The 15,062-nt window shown below is 39.6% G+C and overlaps 1 protein-coding gene across 1 annotated transcript in view; it reads right to left on the reverse strand.

Annotated features, from left to right (window-relative positions):
- TTC29 (tetratricopeptide repeat domain 29) overlaps positions 1–14,811 on the reverse strand; it is a 151,537-nt gene extending 136,726 nt beyond the window's left edge. The window contains exons 1-4 of the mRNA XM_036314703.1: positions 14,692–14,811; positions 13,987–14,029; positions 8,654–8,751; positions 6,256–6,339 (exon numbers count right to left, since the gene is read on the reverse strand). Coding sequence (XP_036170596.1) covers positions 6,256–6,339; positions 8,654–8,745 — 176 coding nt within the window. The 5' untranslated portion in view covers positions 8,746–8,751; positions 13,987–14,029; positions 14,692–14,811. The remainder of the gene's footprint in view (positions 1–6,255; positions 6,340–8,653; positions 8,752–13,986; positions 14,030–14,691) is intronic.
- Between the last annotated feature and the right edge of the window lie 251 nt (positions 14,812–15,062).

A 15,062-nucleotide genomic window follows, 5' to 3' on the forward strand; every position in this document is an offset into this window, starting at 1 on the left:
CCGCAGGCCGACGCTCTATCCACTGAGCCAAACCGGTTTCGGCAAAAAATATGTTTTTATTGATATTTTAGAGAGAGAGAAAGAGAGTGACACTGGATGTGAGAAACATCTATTGGCTGCCTCCTGCAGGCTCCCTCCTGGGGATCAAACCTAAAACCAGGAATTAAACTGGTATCCTCTCTGTTCATGGGAACCAGTGCTCAACCAACGGAGCCACCCCAGCCATGGTGAGTTCTAGGTTTCCTAACACAGGTAAGCATGCTTGCACTCCCTCTGTGTGCAGGCTTCGTTCTGAGGAGTGCGGGTCAGGAGAGCAAGGCTGGGTATTCCTCGCGCCAATGCCAAATGGAAAGGACTTTGCATGGTGCACAGCCTCCCTGGCAGGAGCTCAGGCCAACTGTGACTATTCTTTCAGATGTTTTTGTAGTGACCTTCAAAATATATTAATACAAAAAGCAAAGTACAGATAGTGTACATAATGCACTGTGTGTCCAGAAAAAGACCTTTTAATGTATTACTTTGGCAGAACATACACTTTGTGTAATATTTTTTGTTTACGTAAGATTGAGGCTTCTTAAAGCAGAGGTTTTTCTATTTATTTAGCTTCATTTTGAATTTTTTTTCTTTAAGATTTTTTGCATCATTGTCTTGAGAGATATTATCCTATAGTTTTCCTTTTATGAACTGGCTCTTCCTCATTCTGGTATCAGGGTAATCCCAGTCTGGCAGAAGGAGTTCAGAAGTGTTTCCTCCTTTTCTATTTTTTTGAAGAATATGAGCCAAATTGGCCTTATTTCCTCCTCACAAGTTAGGTAGAATGCACCAGCGAAGCCATATGGACCTGGAATTTTCTTTATAAGGTTTTAAATGACTAATTCAATGTCTTTAAGGGAGATAAACCTTCTGTTTTCTCTATTTCTACTTAAGCCAACTTGGCAGCGTCTTTCAATAAATTTAGCCATTCCATATAAGTTGTTTATCAGCATAATGCTTTTTCCCTAAGTAGCATTCTTATATTTGTACTAGAGGCCCGGTGCACAAAAATTCATGCACTCAGAGGGGTCTCTCTCAGCCCAGCCTGTAAGCTCTCACAATCTGGAACCCCTAGGGTAGGGTCCAGTCCCATCGCAGCATGGCTCTGGTTCCCTGGGCCTGTGGACGGGGGAGGTAAGGACCAAGAGGCCAGTCCGATCGCAGCATGTCTCCAGTTCCCCAGAGCCTGTGGGAGGGGGGCGGGACCAAAAGGCCAGTCCCATCTCAGCATGGCTCCAGTTTCTGGAGCCTGAGGGCCAGGGGTAGGCACCAAGATGCAGTCCAATGGCAGCATGGTCTGGTTCCCTGGAGCCTGTGGGTCGGGGGAGGGACCCAGAGGCCAGTTCAATGGCAGCATGGCTCCATTCCCACAGCTCCCTCCTGCCACCGCCGTGCCGCGGGCGGCCGGGGCCCATAGCTCCCTCCCGCTGCTGTGCCATGGGCCACCGGGACCCAGGACCAGCTTCCACCATGAACTGCTGGGAGCCAGGACTGGCTCCCGCTGCGGGCCACTGGGGTCCAGGACTGACTTCCGCCGCTCTGGCCAGCACCCTAGCCTTGTGGTTGGTCGTCCATCTGGATGTTTCAGTCATGACGGATCCTGGCTCTTTATATATTAGGACAATCTATACTGATATGTCTTTTCATTTCTGAAAGGGTTTATTGTGTCTCCTCCCTTTTTCTTTGACCAGTCTGACTAGACACTAATCAATTTTATTGATATTTTAAGAGAACTAGTTTTTAGTTTCATTGATTTTTCTCTAATGTTTTTGTTTTCTGCTCTCACTTCACTATTCCTGTTCCTCTGCTAAGTTTAAATAATTTTTTTCTATTTTTTTTTAAATGAAAGCTTAGGACACTGATTTTAGACATTTCTATTTTTCTAATATAAGCATGTTAATGCTATAAACTTCCCTTTAGCACTACTTTAGCTGTATTCCATACCATGTTTTCTCTTTTACTCAGTTCAAAATATTTTCTAATTTGCCTTGTGATTTTTTTCTTTGGTCAATGGTTTATTTACAAGTATATTGTCTAGTTTCCAAAAAAATTTTTTTTTGGGTGGGGGGTTTTCCAGAGATCTTCCTGCTATTATTTATAACTTGATTTAATTGTTGTAAGAGAAAATTATTTGTAGGATATAAATCCTTTCATTTTTGTTTTATTTTATAGCTCAGAATATAATCTTCTTTGGTGAATGTTCAATGTACATTTGAAAATAGTGTGTGTTCTGATGTTGTGGAATGTTCTCTAAATGTCAATTAAGCTGATCCATGGTATTATTCAAGTCTTCAATAATACTAATTTTTCTATCAATTACTGAGAGAGCAGTGTTAGAATCTCCAATTGTAATTGTGGACTTATCTGTTTCTCCTTTTCTTTCTATCATTTTTTTGTTTTATGTATTTTGAAGTCTGTCATTAGGAACATAAACATTTAGGGTTATGTCTTTCTGATAAACCACCTCTTTTAATCATTATGAAATGTCACTTTTTATCCTTGGTAATATTCCAACTGCTTTCTTAAAATATATATCTGGAAATCTTGGAAGCTCTCATTTTCTTTTCTCTTCTTTCTCATTATGTTGAGACTTTACCATCTTTTGTACTTCTATGTTGTAAATTCAAATAGAGGAAGGAAATGTGCTTAGCTATCCATTTTGATCTTGATCTTCCAGTGGGGAAAAAACCCACTAAACTAAATTTTTAAGGCAATTCCCTGTCTAGTAATATATTTCTCTGGCTGCTCTGGTTGTAAGATAAGAGGTTGTTCCAGACAAGCTTAAAGGGAGCTTATGGATGTCTGAATCAGGATTACAGAATGACCGCATCCTCATGAGGTAGACCCGAAGGGAGGTTCCAGAGCCACAGTGGTAATGGGAATTCGGAGGAGTCTGGAGTTCTGATCTCCCATGTATGACTGATCCATTTTCTGTCTCGCTTAGTCATTCCTTCCTCTCTATGAATCACTTTTCCTATCTTATTGCTTCAGCTTATTTATAACATTAGATCCCCCTGGTCAAATTACTGAACCTCTCCATGCCTTGGTCTCTGGCAGCAATGTCAGCCCTTCACAGGGTTATTGTAAGGATCACTTAAAACAGACCAGCTTACAGGATTCATTTAATATATCTTACCCATTGCTATCTTGCTTGAAGTAAAACCTACCTAAGAGATATAATATTTACGACAAGCAAAATATCCATTTTATTATTTATTAGGTATGCAAAGTTATAATATGTTGCTCCATTTTCCTTATATGATGTCATGTGATAACTTCCTTTTGTAATTTATTATCAGGAAAAAGCTTGTTTCTTTTGAAGAATTGATATGTTTCCTTTCCTCAGGTAATGAGAAATGCATAGTCCATTACCTCTCCCTTTTTGCCCAGTCTGCCCAGGAGTTCAGAGTGAAACTTAATGTTTCCTCAGGGGAACTATATTAACTCTAGTGGGAAGCATATTTACCTACTTCTCCTTCATTTGCCTTTTATTTTCTATTTATAATCTGACAGCTGTGTAATATAAAACGTTAACTTTAAATTTCTTCAATCCTTCCTACAAAGCAAGTAAGCAAGCAATAAAGTGGTATTTTGTGTAAGTCAGAAGAGTCTTAAAAGGAGAGTGAAAAACAATCCCTGCTTGCAAAGGACTCTAAGTCTAGAGCAGAGTCCTTTCCTATGGCAATTCACAGTAAGAAAGACTTTTCTATTGCCATTCAGTACATGTGCACATATATTTGCTTCATGCATGTCTATGAAGCAAAAGTTCAAGACCAAGACTACTCAAAATGTTCCCATCTCTTAATAAACAACAACTCAATCCTCATAACTACGAATGAGCCAGGCCCTATCATTATTATCCCTATTTTTCTCAGATGAGGAAAGTGAGACACAGGAAGGATAAGTGCTCAGCCAAAATCAGCCAGTGCTAGTAGTGTGAAGCTGGCGCCTGGGGAGGCTGGTAGTAGAACCCGCACTCTATTTCATTACATTGGGCGCCCTCCCAATATCAGCCTTACTCTGTGCAGAGCATGCCTTTCTAAAGCTCTATTTTACTCTCCTCCCTTTCATTTTTTAAAATACTGGTCATGATCCCTAAACAGATGGGTCATAACCACGACGCACTAATGGGTCACATTCTATAGTTTGTTAAACATTAATCAGGAAGGAAAAACCCCACACAAACATGATTGTCAGTGGTTACTAAAGAGAGCTCAAGCAGGAGCCCTGGACTCTAGCATGTGGGTGAGGAGGAGCTGACGGAGGCCTCACAGAGCAAGAAGCAGGCAGAGGCTGGAAGAGAAAAAGTTTAGCAAGTACACAGGAGTGGGGAAAGAGGAGGGCATTTTAGACAGGGCACACGCGCAAGGCGATGAAGGGACAAATGCTCACCACTCATTGATATCTTCGTACCTGGCTCAAAACCTGTGAGACAGGCACGAGCACTAAAGACACACGTGGGCATCCATGGCTCCAGCCCTCCTGGAGCTGACCGTCTAGGAGAGGACACAAAGTAGCCATATCGATACAAAGCTGTAAGTGCCATGATGGGAGGCATTCTGGGTATTGTAGATCTTAGGGTAGGTTTCATTACAGGTATTAGGCTAGCAAGGTTACCTAATATAGTTGAGCCATTTAAGAATGAGTAACCGTCAGCCAGGACATGGTAAAGGGAAAATACATTCTAGGCCAAGGGAATGGCAATACACTAAAGCTGGAAGATGAGAGAGGGTGCTGTTTAATGAAGGTCTGAATACTTTAGAGACAGATGGGTAGCTTTAAGAAAAATGCAATATTAAGGACTGAAATTTACCCAGTGCTACTTGTTGAATTTAAAATCAATCTGGTAATCTCCTTAGTGAAAAAATATATTATTAAGAGAATACGCATCAATATAGCCTATTTTGCATTGTCTTAGATCAAAGTTTTCTTCAATACCGACGGAGAGCTTAGCAGATTTTACATATATGGATTTCCAGCTTGTTAAATTATAGAAGAAGAAGTTTAATTCCAAACTAAAGCCCAAATTTTTAAGCCACTTACAGCTGTTTGGGTGTTCTTATATTTAAATCAGAATGCAAGTGTCACTCATATGTATTTTTCTTTTTAGAAGTATGTAATCAGACAATATTGACCTTTAGTTTTACCCAACAGGCTACCATGGGAAGTTAACAAATTAACAATCAGAAGAACATTTAACAAAAGGTCTCAGATACTACATATGGCTGTTAGTAGAGCTCCAAGGAAGAAGTGCTGACAGCTACTGTAAAATTTTGTCACTCCATAAAATAAAGTATCTACCGACAGAATGAGCTATTCCCTATTTCTGTCATATTCAAATTGGCAAAATAATATCAAATAAAAGGAAATGCATCAAGAAACTTAAGAATTTTAGATTATATAAAAATCAATATCAAAAATATCATTAGGAATACTTTTTCATTAGTCCTGGACAATACTAATATAATTTTTAAAGTATTTCTTCATAAAATATTTTAATTGGATGATTTAATGAATTCTACAAGATGCACATGCATTTACAAGATTTGATTTTTCAATGCTTACAACTAAAGATCTGATAACAGAATCACCAAGTCTATAGGTAAGAAATATAAACCTGTTTAGCTATTTTTCTATTTATTTATCTCTAACCTACATGGATTTTTTAAATTGTTTTTACACTCAACATAAATTAGCTTCTAACTAGTGGTAGGTAAAATGGCAAAGTTTACATTGTTTATTTAAAAACTAAATTCATACAATTTAGAATTATTTAAAAATTAACCAATAAACTATAATTCATTAAATCTTTTGTGGGTTCTGGGGTGGGGAGGAAACACATTAGTAAGAATTATTTTTTAATCACTAGGAAAAAAAGATATATGAATCTTTCTCTTAAAGCTTTTTTTCACCCACATGGAGGCAACACACCTTAAAATGGAGGTTAATAAGCAATTAACGGCACAGATTTAACTATAATATTACAAATGTGACAGTATAATAGCTTGGTAAATATGAGAATTTTGAGAGCCATAAAATTAAAGACTTTGATATGTGTAAGATCAATAGACATGACTTATCACTATTTAATATGAGCTTTAATTTTTAAATGTCAAGTTCCAATGAAAAGGTGTACTGCACAGGAAAACTGAAATTTCAATAAGGAATCAAGACAAAAGAAACAAACTTTATATTAAAGTGCCTTTAAGAGGTTATACTCACGCAGCAACCTCCTCTTTTGACAATCCTTTGAACTTCACCTCCAGATAATGATCTATGTCATCTTTTTCTTTGATCAACTCAGACCTAAATGAAATGGAAAGAAATAATAAAGCACTGCCTTATTGAGTAGAAAAGCTACCAAACATAAAATGCCACCAGGAGAACACAAATATTCAGGGCATGAAACCATATATAATAAATGTTCTGTAGTAGCTGTAGAGTTAGGTTATTGATTGATAATTTCTAAATTTTCATTTTCTCATATGAAAGAGGCAGGGAAGAATATTAAACCCAGTGTGTAAACAAATAAAAACCAAACACATTAAAATAATCTGCATTTTTTAATTAATGGAATTTTTTTACTTAAAACTGAGGAGATCTTCCATTTTACTCATGCTGTTTCACAGCATAACTTTCACGAAGTCATATTCTGTTTGGCACAGAATCTTGAACTAAGACTACCTATTGGATACAAATGTGTAACATTTATTTGTTCCAAACATTAACAAATTTGCTCTGAAATGCTGCTTGAGTGTTTTTTTTAAGTCATAGATAAAACTCAAATAATTATTAAAAGTTCAAAGTGATTTTAAGAACACTTTACTGAGAAATATATTACATGTATAGTGTTTTATTCTTTACACTCCCTTGAACCTTTAAATATAAGCATATTATTAATAGTTTATAAGCATGGGAGTATGGAACTGAACAATTATCTGTTTTTATTCGGAAGTAATGGAGAATGTTGATACAAAACTTTCCTTTAAATGGTTAGGATAAAAAATGTTTTTATTCAATACAAATACAAGAAAAATTTTTCTTTGAAAATCCATCTTATTTTAGAGATGTGAGATTGGCTATATTTTTACTCATATTGTAAAGGAAATGTAATCTCAATAATTAAAAACAAGAATAAGAAGAATCTTTTTCAGGCTGTGTTAATATTTCACATTGCTCAAAAGTAAAATATATATACTAGTATATGTACATATGTATCTGTAATATAATATACCAGTTATACCACCATAACAATATATATCCTGGAATTATGTATTTATAAAAATTATTTTTTTGAAAAATTTGAAAAGAAAATTTGATTTTCTATTATAAAAGTGTTTTTTATGTAGTCTAGCTAAATGTATTTGTTTGGTCCAGGGGCTTTGGTCTTTCCCAGAAATACTAAAAATGAGGTATGATGTTTTTCAGAACAAAGTAGTCTCATAATACTGTCTTTGATCATTATGCTTGGCAGGAATTGAAAAGCATGTATGTAAAGAAAATAATCAGACCAAGATAGGCAAATTATTTATATTGATAAACAGCATGTGCATTATTAAACATCAATACAATTATAAATGCAATTACCAAACAATGCAATATTAGTTAATATTCATAATTATGACAAAATACATCAAGTTCTCTGTCCTGCAGTTTCTGGGCTACAACTCTGGGGTTCTGCAGCCCCTCACTGGCAGCAGCAGTTAGATGGTGTGTTTGCAGGCCCTATGGTCATTTCAGGAGCTAAATCATGCCTGCCAATCTACCTTAGTAGTAAGACTGTGTCTTCCTTCCCCCAAAGCAGAAATCAGCATTCAGGACCTTGTGGATTGGAAGCCAGACACTATTCATTCCTAAAGCTTCTGCATTTTGTTCTCCATACACATTTTTTTTTTTTTAAAAAAATGTATTTCCAAAGCTTTATAGGAACTATGATATAATGGGAATCTATCTATCTATCTATCTATCTATCTATCTATCTATCTATCTATCTATCTAAAAGCCTAAGTGACCATTTGACTGATAGCTATGACACACACTGACCACCAGGGGGCAGATACTCAACGCACAGGCATGGAAACATGGAACAGAGTGATGAATTTCAGAGGGAAGGGGAGAGGGGTAGAGCAGAAAGAGATTAGCCAAAGATTTTATATGCATACTAGAGGCCCTGTGCACGGATTTGTGCACGAGCAGGGTCCCTTGGCCTGGCCTGCGGGGATTGGGCCAAAACTGGCCCGGTGCATAAATTTGTGCACTGGTGGGGACCCTTGGCCTGGCCTCCAGGGATCAGGCTGAAACTGGCTCTCCGACATCCTCTGAGGGATCCTGGATTGCAGAGGGTACAGGCCAGGCTGAGGGACCCCACCGGTGCACGAATCCGTGCACTGTGCTTCTAGTATGAAATAAAATTATCAAATGAGCACTAGCTTGTTAATTAAATATATTCTTAATATTTAAGTGAAGTCCATCAATTCTTTTAACACCACACATTTGAATACTCTAAATATAACAATATACTTTTGTCTTTAAACACCTTGTTTTCTGAGACATGTTATTGGCATTCTTACAGGAAGGAGTTTATTCTGCAGGAAGAGAAATGAAAACCAAGGTCACGTACCGTGGCGTTGTTCTGGGGGAGCATGGCAGCTTCTCTCTGGCTAAGGCTGTAAGCTTGGGGCGTGACATGGGCAGTGGGGGTAGGGTCGTCATTCCAGACTACAAATAAACACACACATACACACACACACACACAGAAATGGTATTTTAAAGAATAAATCTTTCAAAGAATATTTTAGGACATTGTTAGATCCACAGCCTATCATCTGAGCTGAGAAAGCCTGGGTGTACACAGAGCTACAGCTCTGTTATTCATTATAGGGGCAGATACTCAGTGAGTGAATTCCACAGGTTACTTCTCTCATTATTTTCCTCTACTAGATGCCTTGTGGCCAATTTATTACTTGTCTGCCTCTCTACCATGAAGGAGAAAATCTGATTAATGAGTTGAAAATTCAGTCAATCAGGAGTGTTGGTATAAGAGAAATGATTGCAATTAAAAAGTAAAGATTTTTAGGGCAGCTACGAATTTCAAATGTTCATGCTTTGCTTGCCTGCTATGATCAATAATTGAAAATTGCTCATATTTTTCTATTTTCTAAAAAACTTTATCATTCACAAATAAAGGCTTTCCCTTAGAAAGGACAGATGCCAAGAATAATTCTCAACATGGAGATAGCTGTCATGAGAGACACACAAAGAAAACAGTGTAACAAATCACTTCGAAACACAGTGGTTTTAAAAAAGATTAATTCAAACAATAATCATTTTATTATCTTTCACATTTTTTGTGGTCAAGAATTAGGATAAGGCACAATGGATTGGCTTTTCTCTACTGCACAATGGCAGGGACCTCTGCTGGGAAGACTTAAAAGTTGGGGGTAACTCAATGAGGGGAAGCAGAAAGCATCTGTATGTGCCTTTACTCCTATATCTGATAGTTGATGCCAACTATTAGCTGGGACATCAACTGGGGTCTCTGGAAGAACATGTACAAGTGACCTTTCCATATGGCTTGAGCTTCCTCACAGCATGGTGAACCTAGACTTCTTGCTTGGAAGCTTAGGGGTCCAAAGGCAAGTATCCCTAAGAAAAGCCAGGTGGAAGCTGTTCCCCTTTTAGGGCCTGTCCTTGGGAGTTACATAGCATCACTTCTGCTATAACAATAGGCCCCCCAGTTGTGAATTCAAAGCTAGTGAATATAGACCCCCCCAGTTGATGAGAGAGCATCAAAGTCACATTGACAGAAAGAATGTGAGATGAACAATATTATTGGGGCCATCTTTGGGAAATGCAATTAGTCACACTGGAGAAGATGAGTGATAATAATAAAAGTGAGGCCGTAGCCTGTTTGGCTCAGTGGATAGAGCGTCGGCCTGCAGACTGAAGGGTCCCAGGTTCGATTCTGGTCAAGGGCATGTACCTTAGTTGCGGGCACATTCCCAGTAGGGGGTGTGCAGGAGGCGGCTGATCAATGTTTCTCTCTCATCGATGCTTCTACCTCTCTATCCCTCTCCCTTCCTCTCTGTAAAAAATCAATAAAATATATTTTTTAAAAATGTTTTTTAAAAAAGTGAGTCTATAAAACCAAGTTATCTAGCCCTGACCAGTTTGGCTCAGTGGATAGAGCATCAGCCTGCAGACTCAAGGGTCCAGGTTCAATTCTGGTCAAGGGCATGTACCTTGGTTGCGGGCACATCCCCAGTAGGGGGTGTGCAGGAGGCAACTGATCGATGTTTCTCTCTCACTGATGTTTCTAACTCTCTATCTCTCTCCCTTCCTCTCTGTAAAAAAATCAATAAAATATATTTTAAAACAAACAAACAAACAAACCAAGTTATCTAAACCTTACTCCAAAGAGGAAGAAGTGTGGAAACAATGTCAGTGGACATAGAATGATGAAATTGTCATATGCTGTGAGGGCTTTCAGGCGCCAAAGAACCCACACTTCTACTGTTAAATAGAAAGGCACCCCAAAGCCAGAGCTTCTTGATTCCACCACCACTATGTCCATCAGTTTTGACCTCTACTATGAGCCCCACCAAGCAACAGGAAGGCTTGTTTTTGGTTTTTACATTATTTACCTCTAGGATTTACTACCTTTGTGACATAGGATAAGTCATCATCAATCTAGACCTTGAATATATTCAACGATTAAGGTACTACTTGGTGCTAGATACTATTCTAGGTGTTGAAGATACAACTGAACAAAAAGACAAAGATCTCTGACTTGGTGAATTTACATTATAGGGGTGGATGTGGGGGGAAAACAGACAATACACAAAAAACACAATATATAGAAGATCTATAGCAAACATTAGAAACATTGTATTATACTTTATAACTTCATAATATAGTGACTTAATTCTTTTGTAATTTGAAAAAAAATTTATTTCTCTGATTAGGTGTTGCATTAATTAGTTGAGTTATTGCATAACCAGAACTTATTAAGTGGCAACCTTTGCAGAACTTGTGGTGACAAATTATGACCAACACAGGGCTGGACCCCACGTACAGTTTTGAAGGGACACAAAAGGCTCCCAAACCCACCTCCCACGAGCCTGTTTCACAGAAACTGTGAGACGCCATGTGCGGAATCCTCTAATGTTACAGAGCAAATCTGGACCATCTCAGTTTCCTAACCCTGACTGGTCTCTCCCTAGTGGGTTTTGAAAAGGAGAGGAGAAAACAGAGACTGTTCTTGCTTCAGTCTGGGCATTCCATCCTCTATGAATCAAGACTCTTCTGAGAGCCCCACTTTGCATAACAAGGGCATTGGTGCAGGGGTGATGAATGCATAATTGTGCTTTAAAATAAGAAAACAGTACTTGTAATTTCTCTAAATACTAGGAAGACAAGGCTACTTACAAACAGTGGGACCAGGCCCCAGAAGCTCTGATCCAGCCAATATATCCCATCAAGATACGTATCAGCACCCTCTCCCCAAGTTGGGCTACAAGTATGGGATATAAGAATTGTCCTTTTTAATGTTTACTGGGGTTAGATTATTTTGCTAGGAAATATAAACAACTAATGAAATCCGATGCAAATGTCACAGAGCACGATGGTGAACCTTTTGAGCTCGGCGTGTCAGCATTTTGAAAAACCCTAACTTAACTCTGGTGCCATGTCGCATATAGAAATTTTTTGATATTTGCAACCATAGTAAAACAAAGACTTATATTTTTGATTTTTATTTTATATATTTAAATGCCATTTAACAAAGAAAAATCAACCAAAAAAACCGAGTTCGCGTGTCACCTCTGACACGCGTGTCTTAGGTTCGCCATCACTGTCATATAGGGAGAGGAAAAGGTCTTCTTTGTCACACAGATCAGCTGTGATTTCTTCCCCTCTAAAAACTTGAGTCAACGTTTCCTACCATTAAAGTTTCAGCTTCCAGTTCCTTCATTTTGCTCTCCTCTGATCTGAGAACATTAGCAGCAGGAGCAGCTTTACTCTTAAATTTAGTTTAATGTAAGTATTGCAAGCCCTGCTGGCAAGCCTCAAGGCACAAACTCTGAATGGGGGGTGATCAGAGCTGAATGATAAAGTAGAAAAAAGGTATTAACTGCATATTGGGGAAAATATCCCTCAAGCAATCTATGCTGCAAAGTTTCAGGCCAGAGTTAGGGTGGCAGTTAAACAGGCTCCCTCCCCACTCTAAACCCCACAGCTTACCTTGCCTATGCCTTTTGAAAAAGGGGATTTTTGTTTTTCACAATACATGGCCACATATTTTGTTTTCCATCATAGATAATGTGTGTACTGAAATTTTGCACACTTAATATTTGAAATGCATTAAATATTTAAAGGGATCCTGTAACAAATTATTTTCTCATTTAAGTAATCACTATCTTTTTTTATAAATACAGTCTTATTTATGCTGAATTAGAAAATAGTTGTAATCTAGCATATAGACACAGCCAGAGGGAAAATAAGTGAGAAAAAATGCAAGCATGCTTTGGGGCCTGTTATTTCAGGCTTACTTTTACCTGCAGATTGAAGAAAGCTTTTTGCTGTTTGTTAAATTGAGCTGTATCATTTTCCTGGTATGACCAGTATCCCCAGCGCCTAGGTGATCTCTAATCATGAGGAATTAAACTACCCGAGCCTGAAGCAGAAATGGAACACATCCTTAACCATGGCACTTCATCGGGGTTCTCCTAGCTCAAGACCACAGAGGAAATCACACAAGATGGGAGCAAAGGCAGGAAGGGCAATGGTTCAGATTCGGGTAAGGGAGAGAAGAAGTATTTCTCCAGCTCAGTGGTTCTCAACCTTGGCTGCACATTAGAATCACCTGGGAATCTTTTTAAAATCCTGATTTCTGGGCCTCATCCTCCGGGAATTCTGTTTCTTTGTTATGGGGTGGGGCCACAACATTAGTAACAAAGAAACAGAATTTCCGGAGGGTGAGGCCCAGAAATCAGGATTTTAAAAAGATTCCCAGGTGATTCTAAATGTGCAGCCAAGGTTGAGAACCACTGCTCTAGCTGGTACCAAAACGAGCTTAGCCCCAGGAGCTGAGGGGGAAGCAGTCTGTGAGGAGGACCCAGAGGCAGCCCCCCCCCCCCCCCCCCCCCCAGTGCCAGCAAGTGGGCGGCGCTGCATGTGGCACCACAGGGGCTGAGACAAAGATCAAAAGGCTGCCTGAAGCCAATTCATGGCTGGTGGATTCTTTGATCTGCTGGTTGGCTCTTGTATCGGTCATATTTAGTCTCTAAATTTGGCCCCCACATGCAAGGACAGATGAGAATGGAGAAACACGGGATGAAAGGTTTGAGGACGCTGGTCAGGCTGAATGTGTCCCACAGTGTGAGTTTAAATCTCTGGCCTCCAAGTAAAATTCTTCAAAGAGTAACCCTGTTGTTGCCCACTCTCCCAGGAGAGATCCTCCTCAGGAAATACACAGGGAGGAGGGGAGGCCTAGCATCGTGCAGGGCAGTCTGCTTAGGAGTGACAATGCCTGAGGCTGACCACTGTCTCCAGAATTCAGGCACTTTAGGGTAAAAGCCAACAAACCTCAGCAAGCAAATTTATTAGTTGTCATCAAGAGAATACAAAATAAATAGGATTTCACTATGTTCAAAACCATTTATAACAATGAGAACTTTTCATATGATCACCACAAGCTCTCTTACTATGAAAGTTTGAAAAAACTACCAAAGAATTACACTCCCAAAAAGAATTTTTAAAATTAACATGAGTTTGAAGAGTCACTAAATTTTTATCTCCTACATCATAATTTTTGGACACTTCTAGCACTCCATGGGAGGTAATTAGGTAAGTTTTTAAATACATAGATTTCCTACTAATGAACATTTACTGAGGGTTAATCAAAATATACATTAGTGAAAGTGTTTGAAGACAGGCATGATTCACTCGACTTACAATGGAGGTTTCTGCTGAAAATCTTTCCAAGCTAGACTTCAGCCTGAACATCAGGAAGTAAAGAATAATAGCGAAGGAGAAAAGGAAAAAAAATTTAAATTAGTTAATAGAACAATTTCTCTCCCCGCTCCACATCATGAAAAGTTATTCATACAACAAATACCAAATACTTACTATGAGGTTAGAGGAACTTTAAAAAAAAAAAAAAGTATAGACACTATGGGATAAATTAATCACTAATCAATGAAACGCCACTACCTATATTGTTATGTTACAGGGTGGGGCAAAAGTCGGTTTACAGTTGTTCAGATGTAAAATAATACAATAATTAATAAAGAATAAACTCTGTGTTTCAGATGCTTACAACTATTTTTGCCCCACCCTCTATTCCAGTACAAATGCGACATCAGGGATAACCACCTGATCGCTCAGACTTATGAGATTGCGTTACGTTTACCCAAACTGAGGACACCTCAGGTCCCTGTCTGCTCCTGCCTGGTTCTAAACAGGCCAACTAATTTGTCCTCACAGGCTCAGGTGCACTGCCGAGCCAGGGCCCCAGCTGAGGAACTCTGAGAGGAGTCTCTAGACCAGCGAGGAAGGTCTGGGGGGGCGGTGGGAGGTGGGGGTGGGCAGGGAAGGCACTGCCCGCCTCTCCTGGGAGCTGTGGAAGCCCTGCCCCTGCCTTGTCCCTGCGTCACGAACCTCGGTGGACTGGCTCTGGGGAGCTCTGGTTTTCCATTCCCCTTCAGTGACTCCTCCACCAATGGCAGGTGCAGGGCCCTGGCGCTGCCCCGACTTCCCTTCTTGTTTTCAGGACTTGGCGAAGCCAGGGCTGGGCGAGCAGACGCCGGAGCGTCTCCAGGGATACAGAGGGGGCGGTGCAGGCGGGCGGGGTGGGGTTAGGCTGCACTGGGGCTCGGGATTGGGGCAGCTCCCAGACTCCTCGTCACGGGGGCGGGGCCTGGTGGGGGCGGGGCCTGCAGAGGGCTGGGGACGGGGGGCAGGGAGGCCCTTAGACCCTGCAGGCTTTTCAAACAAGGCAGCTTTCAAAAGTGAGACCGCTTTCAGAAATT

This window comes from Myotis myotis, unplaced genomic scaffold, assembly GCF_014108235.1.
Source record: "Myotis myotis isolate mMyoMyo1 unplaced genomic scaffold, mMyoMyo1.p scaffold_m19_p_6, whole genome shotgun sequence".
NCBI classification, from domain to species: domain Eukaryota; kingdom Metazoa; phylum Chordata; class Mammalia; order Chiroptera; family Vespertilionidae; genus Myotis; species Myotis myotis.